The sequence below is a fragment of the Scleropages formosus genome, chromosome 6, assembly GCF_900964775.1.
Source record: "Scleropages formosus chromosome 6, fSclFor1.1, whole genome shotgun sequence".
NCBI classification, from domain to species: domain Eukaryota; kingdom Metazoa; phylum Chordata; class Actinopteri; order Osteoglossiformes; family Osteoglossidae; genus Scleropages; species Scleropages formosus.
The window spans coordinates 13996799-14022155 of record NC_041811.1 but is presented as its reverse complement, the minus strand read 5'-3'; the positions used below and the strand labels follow the sequence as shown (position 1 = coordinate 14022155).

The window sequence follows — 25357 nt, the reverse complement described above, 5'->3', positions numbered from 1 at the left end:
ATTGTGCAGTACTCCTGCTTTTTGTGGCGTAATAACTTGCTTCCCCGCATCGCCTTTTTTTTTAGGAAAGCTCGTTGGGGCTTCAGGCAGGCTGGGCGTTTTCCTCTCGAAAGGGGTGATATCTTCACACATGAGCGAATTTATGCTCGAGGGTTCGCTCACCTTGGCTATGAAGCCCTGCCTGTCCCACGTCAAGGTGCGCCATTCCGCACCATCCAGCATGTCGTCCAACCTCTTCGGGAAAGCGTCACTCTCCGTGGGTGCAGGGTAACTTTCGCAAACACCTGCGCTCAGCAGCAGTTCACTGCTTCAAGCTGCCGCTTTTACCCAGGGTGCAGGGAGACCCCACTCAACCTGCTCAGCCCTCTTCAGTGGCACTTCGCAAGCTCTTCTCTGCCATCTTCACCAGAGTGCGCGCTTCCCCAGGGTCCCCCTGGACACCCGTGCTCCGCAACAGCTGTTCCGCCTCTTCTTTCACCAGTCACCATTCTTTCGTCCCGCCAGCTTCTTTTTTCGTGATGATTTCCCTTTCTTCATCTTCAATGTTCCACAGTTCCTGAATCCAGCTTCTCATCATCCTGTCCATCCCCATCCCACTGCTAACACCAGTGTGGCGTGCAGTGCTCTGAGTTCGGATGGGGCGAAGAAGGATGCACAGGCAGCATTCATTACAAACGTTTATTGGAACACCAGCACACAAAGGAAATAATGCTCTCGGTCCGAGGACCCCTTTTCCTCAAGGTCCTGTGCCTCAAACCAGCCTTCCCAGCCTGTTTAGTGCCCCCAGGCTTTCTCTCCTTATTTCTTGAACACTCATTTATACACACACACACACACACATTTTCAGAACCGCTTGTCCCGTACGGGGTCACGGGGAACCGGAGCCTACCCGGCAACACAGGGCGTAAGGCCTGAGGGGGAAGGGGACACACCCAGGACGGGACGCCAGTCCGTCGCAAGGTACCCCAAGCGGGACTCGAACCCCAGACCCACCGGACAGCAGGACTGCGGTCCAACCCACTGCGCCACCGCACCCCCCACTCATTTATATTTTTTCCATAATCAAACTATTTACAATAAACACATTTTTCTGCTCAAATAGACGGTAACGCAGGTCATTACAATATGAATGAAGTTTATAAAAAAAAAATCCTTTTTCTCTGAAAAGACAATTCACTCAGATTCGGATTTAAAATATAGCAGTGCAGGAAAAGACACTAGGCTTTATACAGACAATAACATGACAAATATCAAGCTTTTAACTGAGATGCAAGTTAAAAATCACAATACATCTGTAAAACAAATATGAAAGTTCGAGTACAATATATGGTATGCCAACATGACCGAATGAGGACATCCCACAATTCTCTTTGACTTCCATGTCTGCCCCATGAATCATAGCCCACATTTGTTTGACCCAAAGTTCAACATGTTCTACAAATGACAGTTTTGTTGCACCATAGTATGAATGAAACAAAAATGCACACAAGTCAAAGGTCTTTGCTTCTATCAACTGGTACAGTTTTTTTTCCTAAACTTGCTACAATCATTATGACCCTGTTAGCAAAAAGTACAAAGACCACACACAAACACACACATACAGCTAGAAAAATTAGAGAGTACAAATGATCATAATATCTTGAACGTTTGCCATTGTGAAACACCCCCCTGCAATGGTATAAACATTTTCTCACATAACGACAATAGTTTCAACTTCCATATACAGCAAGCAATGCTGCTAGACCCTGTTTGGATTTGTTCTTTTGTTGTTTTTATCATGTGCGCCTCCCAAAGGCTTTTCTGGGCTTTGCTTGTTTATATAGTAGCGCTCTGTGCCAAGCGTATGGTCTCTCTAATGCTGCCAGAGATCGAGCTCTCCCCTCTTGTTCAGCTCCATGTAAACACTGTAGAGTTAAGCCAGAGAAGAGAACGGGGAGGTGGGGGCTCCACCACCTGCACAACACTGCTAAGACCCCACCAGCAACTCAAGCCTTTCCCGGGTGTTGCCGCAACATAACAAAATTCAGCCCTTACAGCGAGCTTCATCAGCAGGTCAATGGAAACAGACACAGACTTGGGGTGTTAAAGCTTTGAAGAAACCACCAAAGAAAGAAGAACAATAATTTGCATTTGCTTATTTGGCAGATGCTTTTCACCACTTAGAGTGCTTACAGTGATTTACCCATTTATAGAACTGGGTCAATTTGACTAAATCCCGCTTGGGGTGCCTTGCAACGGACTGGCGTCCCGTTCTGGGTGTGTCCCCTCCCCCTCCGGCCCTACGCCCTGTGTTGCCGGGTAGGCTCCGGTTCCCCGTGACCCCGTATGGGACAAGCGGTTCCAAAAATGCGTGTGTGTGTAAATTCGGGGTTAAGTATCAAGCTCAAGAGTACTGTGGTAGGAGGTGGGATATGTAGCCAACCAGGGTATATTGCATCCCTCTCTAACCAATATGCCACCTTCTTCCCAGAAAGATTGTGAGTTTCGATGAGCACAGCCAACACTCAACTGAAGATATAACATTTAATCTCCCGAGTTTGATTTATTAATGGCTGAGGTTTAATACCTGATTTGCACTGTGATTATCAGTGTTGGAACACATTTAGCAAATTTGATTGATGGTCCCTAGTGAGTTTTATTATGTTAATCTTGAATCTAGACCCATGAAAAGCAAAGCATAATTCACAGAAGTTAAATTTAGAAAAGCTAAAAGCCAGCCATGACTCAGGACACGACTTGAACCATTAAACAACCTTGTGGTCGAGCTGATTTTCCTCTGGGAAAGCAATTACGCATTACATCAAGAAAATTAGTGCATTAAGTGATGGTTTCTTGTGGTCAGAAGTGAAACAATCTTAAGCTATACCTTCTTTCATTCAAAAACAAACATATTGGTTGTAAATTCAGCCGCTGAACAAAGCTTTCAGACCTGGCCTTCAATCCTAAGTTGTTGCCGTTTCTCTTCATTAAGACATCTGGTTGCCATTTTGACCTCTGCAAAACGGTTTTTAATTGCTGCATTAATCAGATGTCTTACACACCATTTCATAGGCAGGTATATAAACTAGCTGTTTATTTGATGAACGTTTGACATAAGATGGAGTAGTTAGGTCTGGAGTTTAAAACAGTGAATGGTCAATGGTGTTTATAAAAAAAAGATTAGCAAATTGAAAGAAATGGTAAGAGTTACATAATTTTTATCGTTCTAAACTTGGAAAAATTTGATCTGTAAAAAATGCAAAAAAGTTTAGAAAACTGGTGCACTGGAGCAGGAATGGCTTCTAATTAATGCCATTTTTCAACCAATGTACTGGTACAGCGTCTTCTGAAACTTGTCAAAGCAGCATCAGTACGTGATTAGTCCATGGATTTATTCCTGGGGCTGGAGCTCATGTCTACAAGAGCCTCCGGTGGCTGACCCACCCCCCCCCATCCCTCTTTCATCTTTTGAAAAATGGAACCTACACAGGACACGGGTCCTCCGGCTGTCAAACCCCGGAGAGCCCCAGAGTCCAGCTGGAGAGCAGTGCGGACGGATTTGCTCTGCAGGGAATGCGAGGCTCCACAGGAAAAGGAGGGGGGGGTGTGGTGGGGGAGATGGAATCCTTGGCATAAATCACCGCAGGGGCCTTAAAGCAGGTGTGAGCAGCTCCGCAATGGCTCATCTAAGGAATCGTATCCCTCGACACCTTGGCGGAGGCTGTCGAAAAGAGCAGCACAGGACACCGGCTTCCCGCGATGACATACGGTGACACGTGCGATGTGAGACTCCTCTACATCTGACTGATCGCCACTCATTCTTCATTTAGTGTGGGGGGAAAGTGGTCTGAACAACAGTGCCAAGGATTCAGGTGTTGTCCTGGCAGGGGTCAGCGCCTTTGTCCAGGAGCCTTTCCCTGTGGTACGGCCCGGATCCTGTGGTCTGCTTCTTATTGGCTGTGTGCATGCACGCATGCCTTCTCCCTCTCAGAAGCATCTCCCTTTAATTACGATGAAAGGCGGTAACCTGATAGCGCACAAATCCGGGTGTTGCATGGTGATAATGAAAAAGGCAACTTAATTCCTTAGAAAAATGCCCCTACTTGTGCACCCCCACACCCTGCACTGAGCTCTCACTTCCTGTTGGGCTTAGTTGAAAGCCCTGGGAGCTCAGACCCGTGTTTTCGGAGGCTTGCAATGATTTAGCCTGTACAAGACCCGGCATGGACACACTCACCCAAAAGTTCTACCGGACCAGAGGGTCAAGCCACAACTACAGCTGCTTTACATTACCTCACTGGCCGGGCAACCAATCGCAGGCCTCCCACCGCAAAAACGGATTAGCTTGTAGACCATTCCCGGTGCCCGAGAGGAGAGAGTAATTGGGACAGTTTCCAGAATTCCTCAAAAATGAGGTTCCGCAGTTTGCAGAATTTCTGCAAGGTGATTTATCACTGGTTCATACCTGTCCATCTGTTACCAAGCTGCTTCAGACAGGTAGAGGCCCCACATCACAATGAATGCCAAGCAGCTGGTACATGTGAGGTCTTTCGTTTCAGCGAAGCGCAGGCAAAGTGCAATCCTCACAAAACGTGTTTTCGGTAAGAATGTGCAATATTTTCGTCTTCCAAAGGTAATGTTAATGCAATTTGTAACAAGAAAACCAGACACTTCAGAATAAATCCACGGCGAAGCAGGATGACAACCTCAGTGTAGGCCTGTCATGATAAGGAAACATACAACAAAAATGTCCTTATCGCTGAAAACTGATTATATGGTGGAGCGACAAAGCGTATAAAGTACAAGATGTTTTTTTGCATTTCTTGCTATTCCTCTGAGAAAGATCACGTCAACATTGCCAAGCCTTGGAGTTAAAATCACACAGCTCATTAAAAGCTCAATAAAACTCAAGTACAATTCTACCTATGCCCAGACATTTAAAGTGCTCCTCCTGAAGCTCTCCACAGTCTGTCAAAAGACCTCCGTGCTCCCGCTATTCGTGGGGAGTCATGGGAAAGTCTCGGTGTTGCTGTGGGCATCTTTGGTTGATTAAACACCGTCTGACCCAGTAACAGTTTCAGCATGACGGCCTGGGATTAGCCAGGCCTGTACCCAAATAAGCTCAACAAACATGCCAATGGCTGCAATCACAGAAGCAATGGTTGGTTAACCCCTTGCTGACTTCAATGTAGGGGATGAAGACATGAAAAGGTCAGTAGGCTGTGAACAGCAGTTCAGGTGCCCTGAAGATCCCCAAGTCCCCTCAGTCAACACAGCAGTTAAAGACATGGGGCATTAATTCAGCAAGAGTAATAAAACCCGTCTGCAGCAGCACAAAACGCTATGGGTGTTTCACGGTCTAATACGCTATTTTTACACGATGATACAAAAGGCGTTGCTGGGAATTTGTGTTAGGATCTGGCCAGTATAGATTTCTGTATCCCTAGCCTTAAAAGTTGCATTATAATGATTACTATTAATTTGATGCTTAAGTGGCGTGCAGTATTTGGCCCATTTATACCGCTAGGTATTTTTTCAGAGCAAGAACCTTGCTCGAGTATACTACAGTTGAGGTTGAAGTCTATTTCCTTCATAGTTACTGTTATCTTCATCGGTGATTAGCATTAATTTCTTTTTTTTAGGTTGACAAGAACTGTTTTGGACTGCGCATATCCAGACGTATGCACCTCTCAGTTCACACATTAGGATGGCTCCTACCCTCACGGTCAGCCTCTGACTCTGGCAAAGATTAGGGCTATTTGAGAGGATGACTCTAAATTAAAGTGTTTGCTATCCACCCAGTATTATTTTGGTTCTACATTTTCCTCCAAGGAGCAGGAAACCGCAGGCACACTCTGCGAAGTGAGCTGAAAAGAAATTTACAAATCATTAAACGGAGTTATCCCAAGAGCCGATTCCAACAAAATTCTATGGAAAAAAAGAAGGTTTAAGCTTGGGCAGCATCTCAAATAGGAAAACTCGGCTCTATTCAAAGTAGATAATCGTCCATAAATAATTTTTCTCTGCTCTGCAATGGGCTGTGCGTGCTTGTAAATGCTGATTCATTCGGTGCTATTTCGTAATTGCTAGGTTTCAGTGGCTACAGGCCATAATTGAGAAGGCTCAAGGTCTACTCCATACCCCCTGTGAGACAAGGTGGAAAAAAACGGTCAAATTGCGATTTTAGAAAAGAGGAACACTATATTACCCTGTAAAATTAAATAATCCTAAAACTGTTTTTACCATACACAAATGCTATAGCCAGACAGTAACTATACTTTTATTTAATACAACCGGATAAACTGGATACAGTATCATTTATTCACATGGCAGACACTTTTGTAAAGCAATGAATAATACAGAGTACACAAAAAAAACTCTACTGAATAACAGATGAAGAGATTTGGATACACACATTTATGAAAGCACAGAAAAGAAAATTTATACAACACATTTCTGGAGCAACTACCCATAGAATTGCAGGAGAAATATATATAATATATAAAATTAATATATAATTTTGTAGCTGAATCCAGGAGAGAAGAGAATCAGAGAGAGATATACTTTAAGACCCTTCCTGAGCACTGGAAGGGATCCAGCAGTTCGGAGGGACAAAGGGAGCAGACTCCACCACACTGAGGCAAAGATCAAGAACTGGCAGGCTTTTGATTTTGGACCCCTCATGAGCAGTACCATCATGAGGCTGGAGAAAGTAGCCCAACACTAAGAGTACCTTACCACCTCCCCACAGTCATCAGTAATTTAATATATGGTGCTTTAAAGTAACGGTTCAAGTGGAGTTTTTAAATGGTCAAGATCCTCCGCTTTTGCCTAAAATCCATCAAACCATATTAATATGCTAAAACAGCAGTTAAGACCTGATGGGTATAACTAAATTCAGACAAACCTGGGACAAATAAATCAGCACTTTCTGATTTTCATCCCAGGAAGAGGTCTTGAGGAAAAAAGTAAATAGTGCACGGAGCACTGGACAGCAAGCCAAGCTAAACGACAAGAATTCAACACTGGTTTTCCTTTTCCTCAAGAATGTGATGGGTTCATGGGGTGTTTTAATAATTTCTTTAGATTTATGTGAGGTTATGATGCATGTCTGTGCTGATGCCTTTCCAACATTAACATCCCAGGAATATTGTACTTGGACAAACAACAGAACTGAGGAGAATGCTGGAGTCCTGCTATTGTTCAAGATCCTTAATGTGAAAAGCATGTCCGTCCTAAAACAAACTATGAAGTGCTACTTTTACCTACAAGATTTAAAATGGGAAGCCTCCTTGCAAATCCGTTCACTTGAGCACACATCATCCAACACAATCCCACTTCTGCAGCATCCGCAGGGATCTACAGCCTTATCCCAACCAGTGAGCTCTGACATGGCACTGGCGAACAAGCTTCCATGCTGTTCGAAACGCCACGACCTCTTAGAGAGGCAGCAAGGTTCGAGACGTTCCAGCTGTGAAACAGATCACGAAGACAAGGAGCAAAAACACATCCTTGTCAAAGAAGGATATTAACTACTACTTGTGATCAAAAATAGAACTAAACACATCACTTCAGAAACGTTGCACTCAGCTGTGAGAGATCCTCTCAACCTTCATCTTCATCTCCACCACAGGTCCCCTGAAGAGAGGATGAAATTCTGGTTTCAACATCACAGGCCAAAGAACGCCAGGTCTAGACAAAAAGCGCCTGTTCCCATCCTGCTACGGTGGCAGCCGGTGTAATGTTTCCAAGGATTTAAGTTCTTCCACCTCTAAAATGCAACTACCTCCAAAGTTTCTCGCCAACAGCAGCAATGCATCTGAGATCTACTAAATTTATGTCAACCCATAAAACAACATACAGAAGACAATATGCTCTTGTAATGTTACGGTAGCATAATGCAGACATGTGACAACCTGCCAGGCACAGAGCTCAAGTTTCTAGAGCACAAACCATGCGCCGTTCCAACCACTGACCCACTATAAACGCCGTCATTAAGCTGTGGATTTCGACAATCGTGCATCATCCATTAGGAATCACTGAACGTAACGTGCAGAGAGATGGCAAATTACCACTCCTTCCTAAGAAAAAAAAAACATATGCAAATCATTTCAGGGTGGCCCCTTCAGAGGTGGGCTCATTTTCAGAGGGGTGGTCGACCTCTGGTGGAAACTAACTGCCACAAAACAGGGTCTCAGATAAGAGCTCCTTCACATCAGTAGAAGTGGCTCCAAGGAGATACCTTTAACTTATTCATCCGGGACAATAATGCCAAAAGGAAACCAAGGGCCTTAAATACATGAAGCACAGCATGGGCTCTTAGGAAGGGGACCAAAAGGCCGCATTGGGTTACCGCAGCCGAGGAGAGAGCGGTGGACAAGAGGGTTTCTTTGGCGACGTCGATAATGCAGCCCGTCAGACAGAGAGGACAGAACAATAGGCATCCCAAGGGGGCTCTGACATACTGAAGTATCCCCTGGCAGCGCCTATGTACTACAATACGCCTTGGGGTCAAGTGCCAACTTAACAGCATGAATGTGCTCCCTCTTATGCGTTCACTGTGGGCTTGGGTGGGGGGGGCTAAAATCCTACAGCCTTGCTACCATAATTTTCCTTTTGGATACATTTGTGTTTAAACAATAATGCAGTGCAGCTACACCAATAATCCTATAATAATTAAACAAACCCTGTAGTTTAAGTCATGGGTACCTTTTACAGCATAAATCTGCAAAACATTGACAGTTTTTCCCCTCCAAATTTGGATTATGGCTGGCAACACCAAGGCAGTTGTCAGTTGCTTCTCGTGGTAGACTATCATTTAGAAGAGCCTCAAGTTAGTGACTTGTTGAAAAGTATCCTACACAGTATCTCACGTGTGCGAGTTATTTCCATACCATATTTGCTAAGATTGCCCAGCATGATGGGCGGTGGGAGAGAACGTGGGGTTAGTCCCTGCTCAGTCTGTGTGAAGTGTGAATGTTCTCCCCATGTCTGCATGGATTTCCTCCAGGTGCTCTGGTTTCCTCCCACAGTCCGAAGACATGCAGTTCAGATGGACTGGTGACTATAAACTCCTTTGAGTGTGTGAATGGGTGAGTGGCTGTGTGTGGATATGCTGCAATGGACTGGTGTCCTGTCCAGCGTGTGCCCCCCTCAGCCTTGTGCCCAATGCCTCTGGAATAGACTCCAGTTCACCGTGACCCTGGACAAGCGGTTATTGAAACGAGATGGAGGAATTTGTTGACAGTGGCTGTTGGTTTGATAGCGATCAAGGATCTGAGCTGATATAGCACAAGTCCCCCGATGGAGCCCTGCTGAAAAAACTGAGTTTAATTACTTCAGCACAGAAATCCTAATAAGTTCAACACATTTTCTTACTTAATAAGAGTAACAGTTTACTTTCACCAGTTATTAAGCAAACTCATTTATGTTTCCACTTTGCTAGTTGTTTCTGGATACAGAATCGCAGCCATTATATATTCCCACTGGATATAATTCCTTAACACAGTAATACTTCTTTCAGTAACAAAGTGCATTAAAGGCTTTAAATTTTAATAATGTGTTTTGAAAGAATTTTCTTTGGCTTTCATGGTCTAAAATAAAGTAATCTGCTTTCTTTTTCACCATGAAACCACATCAAAGGGTAATGGTTTGGGAAACTCATTTACACTCCGCGGGCAAATCCTGATAGGATTGTCCAAATGACAGAAAGCGAACAGGCACTCATTTTGAGGAATGAAACGTATGAACACGGCCGAGCTCAGCTTCCGTTCAGACGGTAACCTCTCCAGCAATTTCATTAAGTTGTGAGGAGTGTTGAACACACCTACATTTGGACTGAAGACGTACAGCGCTGAAGCTAGAGGTCCCGGTTTAGGAAAAAAAAATAAAACCGAAGTAGAGTAGAGCTCCTCATGAGCTCAAAATCAGCCCAATAAAAATCTGAATAGACTAATGGTTGCCAACCATATTGCTTATTTTTCTACACAAAATATTGAGTGGTTTAATGAAAAAAAAAAACACTTTAATTTAAATTGCACAAAATACATTAACTAAGAACAACTGTTTTACAATATTTTGCCAGGAATAAAATGGGTATTTCTTCATTTCTGGCAGTGGGAAAAATGATTTTTCCAAGATGTTCCAAAATGTCATTACTGTTACTGTGGCAAGCACTTAGTACTTTTAAGAAGAAGAAGATAAAAGCAAAACTCTTCAGATTCGTAGTATTTTTATTCACCCTCCAAAAACTAAATCCGAAACGAAAGGTGATACTTCGAGTACATTGCTGAAATTGAATTTAAATTTGCTTTAAAATGTTTTATGTTTTTTTTTTTCTCTGCGAAGAAACGGAAACCTTTAACCTCCCTCCTTTGTGGTATCTGGCATGCGGGAGATTTCAACAGATGGATGAGGTACACAAGCTGACGTGAAGGAGGGTGAGATGTTAAGCCTGAACATGGCATGAGGACATGCAGACAAAGGAGAAATTAATTAACAAAATGGTCTGGGAACTTAATGGTTACTCACTTTGAGCACTTTTTGCCTTCAACAAACTGAAAAACAGGTTCCGTGTCATGGCTCTAGGTCTCCTTCAGATCTAATGACAAGACCTGCACTGAAAAAAATCTGTCAAGGTAAGAGTCACTGGGGGGGATTGGTGCATGTGTGTGTTTGCAAAAGAGTGAACCTCCTTCCGAATAGGAAGTCCATTGCGCGCAATGTGAATTAAACCAAATGGATATTTTTACTGCTCCTGCCAGGTGGAGTATTTTGTTCAAGTGCACTACAGGGTACAAGTCTGGACCATTAACCACCACAATACTTGTTGCTCTCCTCTTCCCCCCCCCCCAAATACAACTTCCTCTACTGGAACACTCCAGATTATGGCAGGCAGAAAGATTGTAATCTAAATTTACAAACAAACCCCTAACCCAATTTCAAAAAAGCTTCTCGTTTCCCTCCAAATAGGATTTTGGAAATGAGACTCAAGGGTGAGATATAAATGCTCACACTGTGTTTTCTGTACTACAAAATGCAGTGAATGTCTGGATAATACATGCCATGTTAATAGCAGACTTATGGGCATTTTTAAATTTTGGGCTCATACTCTGAGGTTCTAGTCTTTAAATGTCTCTTGGCATCACAGTGAACATGTTAGAAATATTACCAACTCCATATAATGAACTTATCAGAGTTGGCATATCAAAAAATCTAGGAAACATTTTACGTTTGCCAAAATTCCCACATATTAGTATGATAACAAAACAGGTCACTGAGCACCGTAGGGCTCATTTTCACCTGTAGTGTTTTTACTTGGTAAATACAGTTTTCAGCACATTGCTGAACTAGTGTCTAGAACCCAGGATGTACAAGTTCTTGCAGTGAGATTTTCTCTTTGTGATATTCGCAAGAAGTTGTTGAATTATGGGAAAACCTTGTAGCTATCCGTGTGATGTAGAGGGGTTCACATGGTGGAATGCGACAAATTTTACTCTAGAATCATGTGCCTGCATCTAAATCCATCCTTCTGCTGATGTACTGCACCCTTTGCACTGTCCTCTGAGATGTATGTCGCTTTGGAGAAAAGCATCTGCTAAATGAATAAACGTAAATGTGGTTATGCCTTTTTACATTTTAACTGCCAAATGAAACACTGAACTTCTCTCAGATGATGGGACGGTGATGTAAACAATCCAGCCAGCACTTAATCCTAAATTTTGTTCTAAATGCACCAGAATGAAGGTTATTAATACTACAATTTAGAGAGATGCTTTCGCTTTCCGACAAACTGATTTCGTCCAAAATACGGACGAGTCACGTTGTTATATCATTCTGTTACTCGCCACGGGCGAGATCCTTGTGGGTGATTCCGACTTGGTGAGGCTGTAACACAATCTGGTGGATATTCGTTGGAAACCCCAGCCTGAGCAAGCCAGCTATCCAAAGGCTTAGAAAGCAGGCTTAACCGTCCGTCGACGTTGGCCGGTCGAAAAAAGCCGAAATTTCACTGTGGGAATTTGGCAGGAAATAATGGAAAGTTTTTTAGCTTGAGGAACCTTTAAACGCTTTAAATCGAGAAGTGATTCTAATCAAGGGGGGTGAATTGTAAACACCATGACATCAGAGCCGTTCAGACGATCCCTCCTGTCCATGACATAGGGTACGAGTGATTGCAGAAGGCTCATAATTAAAAGCACATGCCCTGACAGAACTTCTTTCCTTCAACATTAATAAAAAGATCGTTCTCCTTTCTGCTTTTCACTTTAACACAGTATTTCACATTACAGCAAACACAAACTTGCCATCTGTACAGGCAGTTTATTTTGTACAAATTGTTTTCTTACAAGTTCTTCAGAAAATCCAAAGGCCCTATAAAAAAGACAGACAGTTGTTTGGGGAAAATACTACATACCAGTTTTGGCAAACATCATCCCACTGTCCTATTAAGAAAAAAATGTCTCGATTTAACATAAATCTTGTCCCTTTTTACTCTCTAATAACCTTAAGAGTTCAATGAATTCATCTGGAGTTTTTCTGCAAGAAGCTCAGGCTTTTTTTTAAAGAAATGTAATCATACTTAGCCCATCACTGCAGCTATGCACTTAATGTCTAAGTTTTCATACTGCCAGCATGTTAAATGGCATATTTTCAATAAGCCACAGATTCAGATCTTATCAGCCACCAGGAACGCAGCATTACTTCATCGTAAAGGTGTCTTATGTGTGGTACAAACACACACACACACACACACACACACGTCAGCCCATAAATGGATCCCACCCTTTGAAGCTTCTCTCACATTCTGATGCTGAAAGACAAAGATTTTAATGAGGCGAGGAACGAAAGTTGTGAAAGCAGAGTTTCTCGTTGTGGCATGTACTTTAAGTCTGTTCATTTTTGCCAGGTTTGGGGAAAGTAAGGAAAGGGATGCTAAATCAGCTGGCGGTTTAAACCCAGATTTATTTTAAATGCAAATACGGTCTAAAGGCCGTATTTATAATAATCCCTGCGAAATACTAACCATTGCAGCTTTACCTATGGCTCACTTAGACCTTGACAATGCTAAAGACTCTGAATAGTAAATCCAGCTCTGTGTGCAGCTGGTTGTGCATTACTCACTTATTTGTGTACCCTGATCTGCTCGTTTTATTGTTATTCTCAATAAAAGTTCTCTCAGTATAGCTCAGCAGGACAATTTCTGATGGACTGGTCCAGTTGAGCTGTGTTGTGCAATTTCCTTCACTGAGTTTTTCTCCATCTATCCATCCATCCCACTTGGGAAAAGGTCTGTGATGTGACTGATTTCACACAAATATGCTAAGGAACCCATTTCATACAGCTTCCCTGGTACTTTCAGCTGGCCTTGGTCACTAAGCCACAATTTACAAAACGAGCTGTTAGCGAACGGACAGACGGTACACAGAAGTTTATTAAATCTTGCCTTTGCAAGCTATAGGAAAGACAATTTGATCTTGGCTAGGAGGCCTGTGGATGTCTTTTCTGCAGTAACACAAATGCTGCAGGCAACAGCAACCCGTCCACACATCTACTTCACTTTCTCCTTCAAAAGTTTCCAGCTGAAAACCCTTTACAGAATGTTTTTTGCTTCTCCAAAATTTCCAGACTAAAAGAGCAACAGGAAAATACAAGTTCTTAATAATTTGCTTATTTTAGATATGAAGGAAAAAAAACCTTACGGCAGGCATATGGGAAAACACATAAATACATGAAAACAGGCTTTTTTTTTTGGAACACGGTTACACAGTTCTTGAAAAATGTGCTGTAAAATGCAAGACAATGCCCTATGACTGTTTAAGAGGAGGATAAATAAACCAGATTCAAGAGCTCTGCTTAACGGCTTATTACAGACCAGAATAGTTTAGCAAGTTAAAACATTTAAGTCCCCAATTATTGATAAGAACCATGTCAATCTATAAAGGACTGGAAATTCCATACCATCAGGAAGTGGCAATATGATGACCAAACGTAAAATAGGGGAATGCACACATATAGCACATAATGCAACACTAGGCAGAGTTAGGAATGGGTTTTGATAATAAACCCACTGGTTCTGATAAACGCATCCAGTCAAACCGTGCCTGTGCATTATGAAAATTAAATTTGTCTACTAAGATTTAGAGCGCTATGCCTTATTTATTAGAGTTGCATTCAGGCGCGTTGTGGCACCTGAGCTTAATCCTAAATACTTTCATTTGAGTAGAGTTCATACTAGACTAAAAATCAACCATGTGCATTTAACTGGGGGACGGCTGGTAGCATAGTGCTTAGAGCTGCTGCCTTTGGACCCAATGGTTGTAGGTTTGATCCCCACCTCTATGTAGTACCCCTGAGCAACGTACTTACCTAAAATTGCTCCAGTAATTATCCAGCATTACTCAGCTTTATAAATGGGCAAATAATGGTAGGTAGAGTAACACTGTAAGCTGCTTTGGAGAAAAGCATCAGCTAAATGAATAAACGTAATTGTAAGTAGTTGAGTATACGGACCTCACAGTGCAAGTTGCTTTTGAGAAAAGCGTCAGAAATGAATAAATAATCTCCCTTCTACTATGCTGTGCAAAAACAGTAAATCCCGGCTCTGACCACCAGCTATGGATGTATTGCTGCTTCCTCGTTCCACTGGCATGTTGAACCGCGTACGGTAGTCCGATCTGTCACTTCGCATTATACGCCGTTCATTTTGCAGACATCAGTGGGCAATAAAGCTTATAAAGATCTTTCAGATGCAGAATCCATCACAGCAAGGATTGTGGTAAAACAAACAGCGACTTGTCAACAGTAAAGAAAAAAATATCTGTAACATTTCAGACCAAGGAATTTGCTGGATACCCTTGGAATTTCTAGCGCTGAAGAGGAGAGATACGTCTGGCTTCTCAGGAACGCATCCTTATGCACAGCACAGATTTTTAAAGAGCTTACATTTATGGTTGTAAAGCTGCAACGCACGTTCCGTTGGGCGACACAGCACTCGGAAGGCTTCTACCACAGTCCCCAAGGAAGAGCAAAGACCACCTGTAAGAAGCATCCAAACAAAAGGCCAATGGAAACAGACTTATTACACACTGGACTGCACCTCACCAGCTGCGCAACACACACTGGCTAATCTTTTGGCGCTCGGCCTTTTTATAGAAGCGCATTCCTTCGATCTAATCTCCCTCGCCGTGTGACTTTCAGTCTGATGATCCCAAACCGCAGGACAGGAGAGCACACCTGGACCATCTGTATAATGAATGCCCCCAGTGTAACGCAGCATGCTGTGTCAGAAACCGCAAAGGAATCTCCACACGTCAAGTTTCTTCTTGGACCCAGAGCTGAATTTAAGACTATGTGCTAAGGGCAATACTCATGTACTATAATTTATGCCAGTTTAATCTGCTCTGATTATTAAACTGTGGAGGCTAACCACTCACCTGGAGACAAAAACACCCAAATTGTATGAGCATTTAAAGGTGTCCAAATCTCAGCTGTATAACCCAGTGTAAATATAAATTCCTTGAATACACTGGCTCCAAACCGAGGTCTTTTTGTTAACTGTCCCTCTCGTCAACTGTCACCGTTCTCACTGTGCAAACTCAAATTCGCACTCACACACGTGTGACCTCACAAAAACAAGGAAGGCACTCAGTGAATGAACGCATGCGCTAACTCCCCTCACCTTTGCCTATCTCGAACCTCGGAAAAAATAGATAATAGCTGTAAAGTAAAAACACATTTTGGAATTTTGACATCGACCCAATATTCAAAAAACACAATCTCAAATTTCCTCAAAATCTGAAGGGAAAAAAAGAGTACTTTGTGAGGAAGGTCATTTCTCAGTCTGTACTTCTTGTGTGGTTTTACATTGTGTCCTACATGGCAACAATCTGCATATTTTGGAGCCCATTTATGGTTTTCAGTGGAGCCACAGAACAGTGATGCCACGCATGTCTTCCAGGCACATCCAGCTCGTGCAAAATGTTGTCTCCACATTAAAATGAGCTCATCGGCAACCATCGGAGCCATACTAGCTCTTCTCGGCGGTTTCTCTCTGTGTGTGAATCACTGGCTCATCACAACCCGTTCAACCAAACAGAACCCAGAAAACCGAGATCACAACCGGCCTAGCAGTTTTAAAGTGCGATTTAAATTTTTTTTATATATAAAAAAAAAAAAATTTAACACCTTCAACATGCCATGTAAGAAAACAAAACATAAAAACACAAGGGGGGAAAACCATTCGCCACAGAATAAGGCATTTCCTGCAAAAACCACTTAACAGTATTTACTGCACAGTACCGCTGGCTCTTCACACCCAACTCCGTGGTATGGGGTCTACCCAACCTCGCTAACACAGGCTATTAACTGGACGTCTCTGTATTATTAGTGAGCGCGCAAGCTTCAGTCTTTAAAGTAACCAAGATGACGTTTTTTATTCTGACGAGCCGACGCAGCCCCGGACAAAAAAAAAAAAAAATGAAAGTTTGCATTTTATGTACTGAAGATAGTTATCATTAAGTATGGAAGCAATGCGGTTCTTTCATATTTTGGTTGATTTTTTAGTGAGGTGATCGTAAAACAAAAAATTTAGGCCTTTAGCTCAAAATAAATTGAAAAAAATTTAAACAATTAGACTTGTTGAAAATTTAAACTTTTTTTCTTATTTTGGAATAGATCCTTCTGTACCTCTCCCAGGACAAAAAAAAACAATGGGCTAGGCTGCATCATTTAAATTCTTGAGAATAAGTGCAATGCCATGACGTAGTGAAAATGTTTAATGCTACTTCAACAAGCCATTTTCCCTTTCTCTGAAAGCAATCATTATCGGATTAAAGAGAGGCTCTGCTTTAAAGAGTGAAGTCAAAAGTTTCACAACACTCTTCCTCCTACATTAACATCATCTCTTATGATTCAGTGATTATTGACTCTGTGGGACCTCAAGACTGATACTGATGCCAAAGATGCGCTTCAAATGTGTGATAATTCATGCCCCACCCCAGTTCCACTTTGATTGTAAGTTATGCAGTTTCACAGTATAAAATGCAATTCTAACATAGCATTTACAGGCCACTGTGGTACGTACAGTTTCCTGTAAAACAAAGGAGAGGCATTGTCCTTGATTTCTTCTGTACAATTTGTGTTTTTCCTTAAAGGATCATTAAACCAACCATCTCTAGTCAACTCTTCTTGGTTCACTGTAACCAGCACCATCATGATGCTGCAGGTTCAACTTTCACTGTCAACTTCTATCGTCAACTTTTTCCATGGTTTTTAACTGAGCCGAAACAGGGAGTTTAAGAGTGCTCCCTCATGGACGAACCGAGTCTGTGCCAGCAATTGAAGCCTCCAGTCTAGAAACTTCCAAGCACATCATCACAATTTCTTTAAATCTTTCAACAAAATCTGAAATTAACAGTTCTGTCAACCAGAAAAGATGGATGGGTTTTCCATACCAAATGTAACATTTTACTATTGGGCTGCACAAGTTATACAAATGATTAACTTGTCCCAGGATAGACAATCTCATCTTTGTCCTAAACTTTTTGTCTCATTCAACTCTTATAGCTTGAAGCGATGTTAAGAGATACTTTGGAATCCCAAACAGACTCTCATTATGGTCGCCCATTGACCACAAATAGTCAAATTACTCTCTGTAATGGTTTTCTAATAGGGTGTTAGATACATCATACTTAGTCGCAGTTTAATCAATGGCAAATTTTAACTACCTAAGAAATAAATTTGACTTCACCAATGCAAACTTCTATAAATATCTACAAGTACGTGACTTTATTGCAGCGCTAGTAAAGTAGATGAGGCGATGGACAGAATCAAACTCGGAAACAACTCACTGCAGCGAAAAATTCCAAGGGTATGATCTCTGCATTACAGTGTATATATTATTTTATCAAGAGTCGGTACTAGTTCTCATGATGTATTGGAGACATGAGAACAGGACCTTGACTTGCCTACCAGCAACTGTGAATGGTCAGCTACATGTGCTACAGTCTTCCTTGCCTGCCCTTTTCAATGCACCCATTGGTCATTCATCTGTGTTGGTATCTCAGCTGTGTTCTAAACGCAATGCCTTCTGGACACTTTGACACAATCATTCTGTTAATGTGATAAGACACAAGCTTAAGGGAAGGGGGTTTACTCAACCATTCAAAAAAGAATCATCTGATGATGTCACAGATCAAAGGCTGATTACTCACACATACTGAGCAAGGAAATTATTTTAATACTATGGACTATACATTGTTGCCCCTGTAAATATGAGGATGACTTAATTTTTCAAGTGAAAGAAAATTGAACACTTACTTGATTCGCATGACAATTTAAAGAAATTCTGGATTGTCTGGACACCCTTCAGGAGCTTTTTCTTGCACAATATTTACTTGATAGTCTTACAGGCTGATTTTCAGGTTATCAAAGGATCAGTCCCTAGACTCCAGCAAGATTGCTGCATTCCTGCACACCTGGGAAATTGGTGGCCCACTTGTGAGGGATTAAAAATTGCATCTGCTGGTTTTCAGTCCTGGCCCCTATGTGGTGGAACAAACTCTGTCCCTCAAAACTGCTGAGTCCATCCCTTTTGTGTTAGACCTGATTTTGGTCCCATACTCCAGTCAGCTTCATTAGTTAGCCCTTCATCATTTATTACTTTTATCTACATATTTCCCCATTCATATTACCTCTAGAGGCTTGAGTAATGTTTACCAGCAAACTGGTGATATCAGAAAAACTGTGCTTTGATTAATGTTTGTCTGTGTCTGAAGCTCTTTGTCTGATCCTGAATGCAGTTTGTTTACCCTGATGTTTAAATTGGGGGAAAAAAAGCATCTGCAAATAAATGGAAACGCAATGTAAATCTATCAGAGACAAGTCTTTAAAAAAGGCAGCTGCTCCTCATTTACATTACATTTATTCATTTACCTGACACTTTTCTCCAAAGCAACTTACACTGTTAAGGTTACAACTACTTACCCATTTTTACAGCTGGGTAATTTTACTGGAGCAATTCAGGGTAAGTACCTTGTTCAATGGTACTACAGCCAGAGGTAGGGATCAAACCTGTAACCTTTGCATCCAAAGGCAACAGCTCTAACCACTAGCTACATTTGGGGTAAGGCGTCACTAGGCTGTTCTTCGGGTTTTGAGATTTCATTTATATGCTATGATTTTGGGCACCATGTGGAAAAATGTCACTTTACAGGTTTAAATGTAGGTTATCTGGGTGAATACACATGCACGCACACACCAAGTGTCTTACTGCCAATGGAAAACACAAGAGAAACAGTACAGCATGGAGAAATCCAACAATAGCCTTTATTTAAAAAATGTCTAACATTTGGTATTCAAGGTCTAATCCATATTTCGGATTGCAGGAGGTACTGGAACATTTCTAAGACTGGTGGCTACACTTAATGATCAAAAATTCACCATGGCCTTACGGGTGTCTAACAAAGTCCACATGACAAATTTTTTCAAATGCACACAACTCACAGATTGGTGTTAACTCTGAAAGATACCATATGAATGCATGTTTTGGATAACATATGGTCCCACTTTAGAGCACAACCAACTTCTCCCCCAAAAGAGTTAAATGGCAGCACTGTTTTAAGTCTGGCATTATAATTTAACAGTCCATATGACAATTGTTAATGGCTCACTCCGCATGCAATCAGCTCCCTTGCTGTAACTCTAACCAGCACCCCTACAACATGCGTAATGATGACAGAGGAGGCTTAGTCACAGCTGTGTTGTGTTGGGATGAATTTCCTTTCAACCCTTGACCACAGAAATACTAGAGGAACATATACAAACCCATTGTGCTGCCTGTCTTGGGTGACTTCGTTAGAGCAAAAGATCCCCATTCTTGTTGGTCTTCCCATGTGAGACAGCCCGACCCACAGGGCTCTGATGATCTACCACTGTCACAAAAATTGGTCAGGAGTGACCAACTCCATTATACCAGCCAAATCGACACTGGGCATTAATGGTGGAGGAGGCCTCAAATCCCAAGTGGTTATCCTTGCAGCAGCTCATGTATCCCACATTCATAACATCTTGTGGCATTATGGCCAGATAGAAGGATAATGGTTAGAGTTGCTGCCTTTATACCCAAAGGCCACGGCTTCAAATCAAACCTCTAGCTGTAGTACCCTTGAGCAAGGTACTTACCATAAACCGTTCCAGTAAAATTACCCAGCTAATAATTGTAAGCGCGCTGGAGAAAAGTGTCAGCTAAATTAAGAAATGTAAATGATACGCCTTAGTTGAAGCCTTCAATAAAGACCACTCCATTTATGAGCATTGTTTGAAGGCAGGAAATTACACCTATCTTCTCATTATAATAAACAAATAAAGCAATAAGTTTCAAGGCCAACATCTGATCCATATAGAATAAACTAATCTGCCATGTTCACAACAGTGGTGGTAGATTGATATACCCAGTTGACTTTGGGCATTTTGGGATTGGTCAGTGATGAAGTGGACATGGCATTTTTCTTAGAAATATCATGATGCAATGTTGGCTCATTGCCTTGTGTCAGGCTGACATTTTACAGGCCAAAACCCATCAGGTCACTGGCTGCGGTGGAACAGGCTGCAGCCAGCATTGGATGTTCTTGAAAGAACACAAAGACCACTTTATTATCCAAGTTCAAAAGGCTCAGCAAGCCAAAAAGTACGGTTTTGTTCATCAAATGTTCACTTTGTTTAGCTGTTATGTTCAGAAATGCTTAACTGGCTCAAATAGTACCATTATGAGCCAGATATCTTTAGGTTACTCTACTGATTACTACCAAAACAATGGCTGTTTTGCCTGTACAGGCTTCATATAAGAAAAGGGTGTAAAAACTTTACCAGTCCAGGATGGGCATGCAACTGGTTCCAGCAAATATGCCAAGAGTGACTAACTTTATTAGATTCACAGCAAGACAGCAAACAGTAAGCCAACATTGCATCAGCAAGTGTGAAGTGTAAGCAGTCAAGAAGGCTAAACACTGACCGTTATTTTGTCGCCGTCAGTCAAATGATGCATCGCTGTTTTGCTGACTTCACTCACTAAGTGTAAATGTGGACTTGCTCACTTTTCCTGTCTATGTCCCTCACTCCACTGTCTGACACTAAGAAATGTTAACAAGCATTTCTCCTCTTGTCTGATGGCAAAAGTAACACAAAACAAAGTCAGTCCGCATTAGATTAACAGATGAACACACCTTGCATCAGATCAAACAATTGGTGCTGATCACCCTTTAGTGGCAGGATTACAACATACAGGCAAAAATAATCAGAACATTACCTTCATAAACTGTAGAAGCAATATGTCTATGTATTTAAAAACAAATTCAAACAATGATATAGCAATGGCAAAAAAATATTCTAAAGACAGATTTCATAGATCTCATGCCAACATTATTCGCAGTTATTAGATAGATTCATTACAAACTAAGCTTAATATAAATTAAAATGTTCAAACATTTTTAAACAAATGGAACTTTCAAGGCTATACTTGTACAAATAATGCCAAAGGATGTTGTTCTGGTTTAATTCATTTTCTGATGGGAAAAAGATTAAATGACATTAACCACAACGAAACCCTACGGACATTATATACAAAGCTTAGCTTTTCTGTTTCACTGAACACATGTTGTTTGACACAATGCAGAATTTATAACGTTTTGCACATGTAATTTTTACTTTTTGAACTAAAATAGTTTAGTATTTAATAAAAAGCAAAAACAATAACAATCGCTATTACTTTTGGTCATGAACCTTCCCTCTCTGCAAAAATCAAAATAAACCGTAAAGCAACTACTATTAATATGATGTACCATCATACACTGCCTTTCACAACTGATGTGTAGCAACAGTCCTTTAATGTTTCATACCTACGACAAAATTGTCTTCTCAACTCTCCTTGATGTGGATAGGAAGACAGTGATCCCTTTGGCACACCACGACAAGTCAGAATAATTATCGAAAACTTAATTATGTTGGTTTCTCTCTGGATATTTGAATTAAAGAAAAGCAAAGAAATAAGTGAGCCATCATTCAGGTCTCCAGCTCAACTTGTTGGTCTCTTCCTCTGCACAGCGATGGAAAGTATCTCCACTAGGAATCCTCAGAGAGAAGTGAACCACACAGAAGGGAGTCCTCCTGACTCTTTCGAAAAACCACGTTGATCAGTTAGCTTGGTAACTGGTATGTGATTTTTCTGTATTTCTGCAGCTTTTCTCCAAACTAACTTAAAATGTTTGGTTCTGCTACTTAGTGATTACAATTTACCCATTTAAAGAGCAGGATCATTTCTCCTGGAGAAATTCAAGGTATGTGCCATGCTTAAATGTATTACAGGAGGAATTTGAACCCAAGTCCTCCAGTTTCAAGACAATGGCTCTAACCACTGCATTACCTGCTGCCCTTCAATCTTTATCAAAGCTTCACAAGACGTTACATGGGTGAGAGGACCTTCACGAGCAACTTTGCAAAGAGACGTTCCTGCGGCCCAGCTTCTCACTGGCTCAGTGCATCGTGTCGCAGCTTCCCACAAACATCCAGCAACCAGCAAATGCTCTTTTGCCGAAAACTCATTTCCGGCAAAGACTTCTGGATTACAGAATATGTCTTCTTCATAACCACAATTATGCTCAAAATCCACACCCCAGCAAAACAAAAGCTTCCTTGGGCCTTTTTAAAGCTACACTCTCTGCCCATGCATTCCTCTCAAGAGGAGATCTCAGCTGCTTCTTCTGCACGGGAGAAGCAGGAGAGCCCAACGTCAAAGACACGGAGCACAACGGGACCCCTGGAGTCTGCTCGGCCGCACCTCTCCGTGAGCGCAGATGCCTCGTGTCACGCTGACAGGAGCCCTTATGCGGGGAAATAGCTGTCCTATGAGCACAGTGTCGCGGTTACATCAAACTTTTTCCACAGCACTCAGCTGAAAAGCGCTGCACTCAGCCCCCTATCCGTTTCTCCTTACCGTCCCCAGATTGCACTCGATGCACACGCAGCCGAGTCGTAGCTGCTTTGCTACACTTGTCATGTTTGTCATCAGCCTGTAATTAGCTTTAAAACAGAGAACAAAGATCGACCTTATGTGCGCCGTGCTCCGCGGGTTAACAAAGGACCGTTTCATTGGGCTGCGCCAGCAGGGTCCTTGCGGTGCGGCTCGTTCTCGCTGGGGACGCAAAGCAAGGCACGCGGAAGGAAACCTCGAACAACCTGCACGTCAGACACTGACACAAAATGAAGTAAACAGCATTGTACCATTAAAGAACTAGTAAAAGGCTGGACTAAATGAATGGGCCGAATGAGTTTCAACCCCCCCAACCCCAGGTCAGAGGGGGTAAAAGTAGAGGTCATGCCCGCAGCAGTCTGCCAGTGCCAGAGGTTATCCTACTGCCACAGTTAACAGAGGATTAACTCCGACCTGCTCCTGATCCATTTACAGATGAAAACAGGCAACTAAATTCTCACATATCAACTTTTCGGATTTCCGTCCGCGGCATCTCCCCACAAAGAGCCCTGCACCAAGCGGCGGGGGCTCAGCTGCCACAAAAGACCAGGGTCTGAGCCGTTAATGCTATCACATCATTTACATCCGAAGGCACCTTCCCCCTCGAGGAAGGCCGAAACCCAGCTATTTAAACTTTTCTTACTTGAATCAGGGTGGAGCTCAAGACTCCAGTGGAAAATGAGCCCACAAGGGGGGGGGGCACCTCTTGAAACACTGACGTAAATGACTTACTTCACTGGAAGGGACTGCATGGGTCTATTGCACCAGAACAGAGTTGTGCACCACACACACACCAAATCAGTTAAATGTTCTTACAGCAGAGAGGACAGTGTGTGTGAATCACTTTTTTAAACTGGTGTTCCTTCGGCAAAGCAATCCTCCTTTGAGCTAAGCTTACACAATAGATGATGGGTTCAAGAACTGTTATTAGCCAGTGAATCAATTACCACATCAATGCCTTTGTTGAATGCCCCCCACCCCCCAGCACACACACCTTTTGACTGGGCTAACTGCTATGGACCTCCTGCGGATCGTCAAAAGCTCATCCTTTAAGAACTTTGTTTCAAAACTGAAAATATTACAGTTAAGTGTTTATTATTAGAAAGTGTGTGTATTGTGTTCGGAACACTGCGAGCTACATATGAGCAATATATCAGTACACCAAAACAACCACACTTTTTTTTTTTCAAAATTACAGGTAGATGCATTGGTTGCATAAAAAACTGAAAAGTTTAAAAAGGGTAATTCTATGTTTTCAATAAGCACACTAATATTTTCACAAGCTCTGTTAATTCAACAGCACGAATAAGGCCAGGAGCTCTAATTGCCGAAATTAAACTGTTTTTGAAAGGCAAAATTAACAAAGGAGCAGAGTCCTGATCCCATCCCCCCAAGCCCCCAGTCCAAATACCAAATGGCAGGACCTGGGAAGGGCAAACTGAAAACAGGAAATCTCCACACGTGTTTTACCCCCCACGGACAGGTAAACGGATGATCGGGAGCGCGCATTCTCATGAACACGTCCAGCCGTGCTCATCACCCCCACTCATCCATTGTTAGAACTTCAACAATAAAAGCGTTTATTTCACAAAAAAATATATATATATATATTTAAAACCATACAGGCGACGCGCTTATAAAAAGACAGACTTCTTACATATTTATGCTAATGTGTCGAACAAGACTTCGGGTCCTAATGTTAACCTCTCGTAATCCAACTACAGTTAAATAACTTTTTATGTCCGTTACGTTAGAAACAATTCCGATATCTTCAGTGCATAAGATGATAAGGGGTTCAGTTGTCAGAAATAAGTGAAATATAAAATTATAAAACCAACCTGCGCACGTCCGCCAGCATTTCAGAATAGACTTAGAGAACTCAACTGCCGTGCAAGAACATGTTAAACCGAGATACGGAGACAATTAACTTAAGTATTTAAATTCATCCGTCATAATAATGCATGTTTTATGCTTTCTTTCAAGTTTTTAAGTTTTCCTGACTCAAACTTCTCCATGATGAAACAGCCGATCCACCGCACCCCCGGAGCAAGGCAAAAGAAGGTGATTTTTTTTTTTTTTTTTTTTTATAATAAAAAAGGGTGCAGTATTACCTGTGCATGTGGACACACACAGAGCCGCGATCACGAGCGTCTGCAGAACGCTCCGCGTCCAGGGTCCGTACATCTCTCCACCTGGTGGTCCTGCGCTCGAACCCCCTGCCTGCGACTTTTACGCGACTTCTCAGTCACGGGGACCTGCGCCCAGGTACTGGGAGTGAGTGGAGCGTCTCTGCGCCCACTGTTCTGGGAAAGAAGAACCGCTCGCAAGTGAGAGGAGCAGGAGCGCTGGCTGGGT

At 42.2% G+C, this 25357-nt stretch overlaps 1 protein-coding gene across 2 annotated transcripts in view; it reads right to left on the bottom strand.

The window, feature by feature from the left end:
• Nucleotides 1–25340, bottom strand: part of ror2 (receptor tyrosine kinase-like orphan receptor 2) — a 75333-nt gene extending 49993 nt beyond the window's left edge. For both annotated transcript variants that reach the window (XM_018744934.2, XM_018744935.2), the window contains exon 1: nt 25114–25340. In XM_018744934.2, the coding sequence (XP_018600450.1) occupies nt 25114–25186 (73 nt within the window). In that variant the 5' untranslated portion in view covers nt 25187–25340. The remainder of the gene's footprint in view (nt 1–25113) is intronic.
• Between the last annotated feature and the right edge of the window lie 17 nt (nt 25341–25357).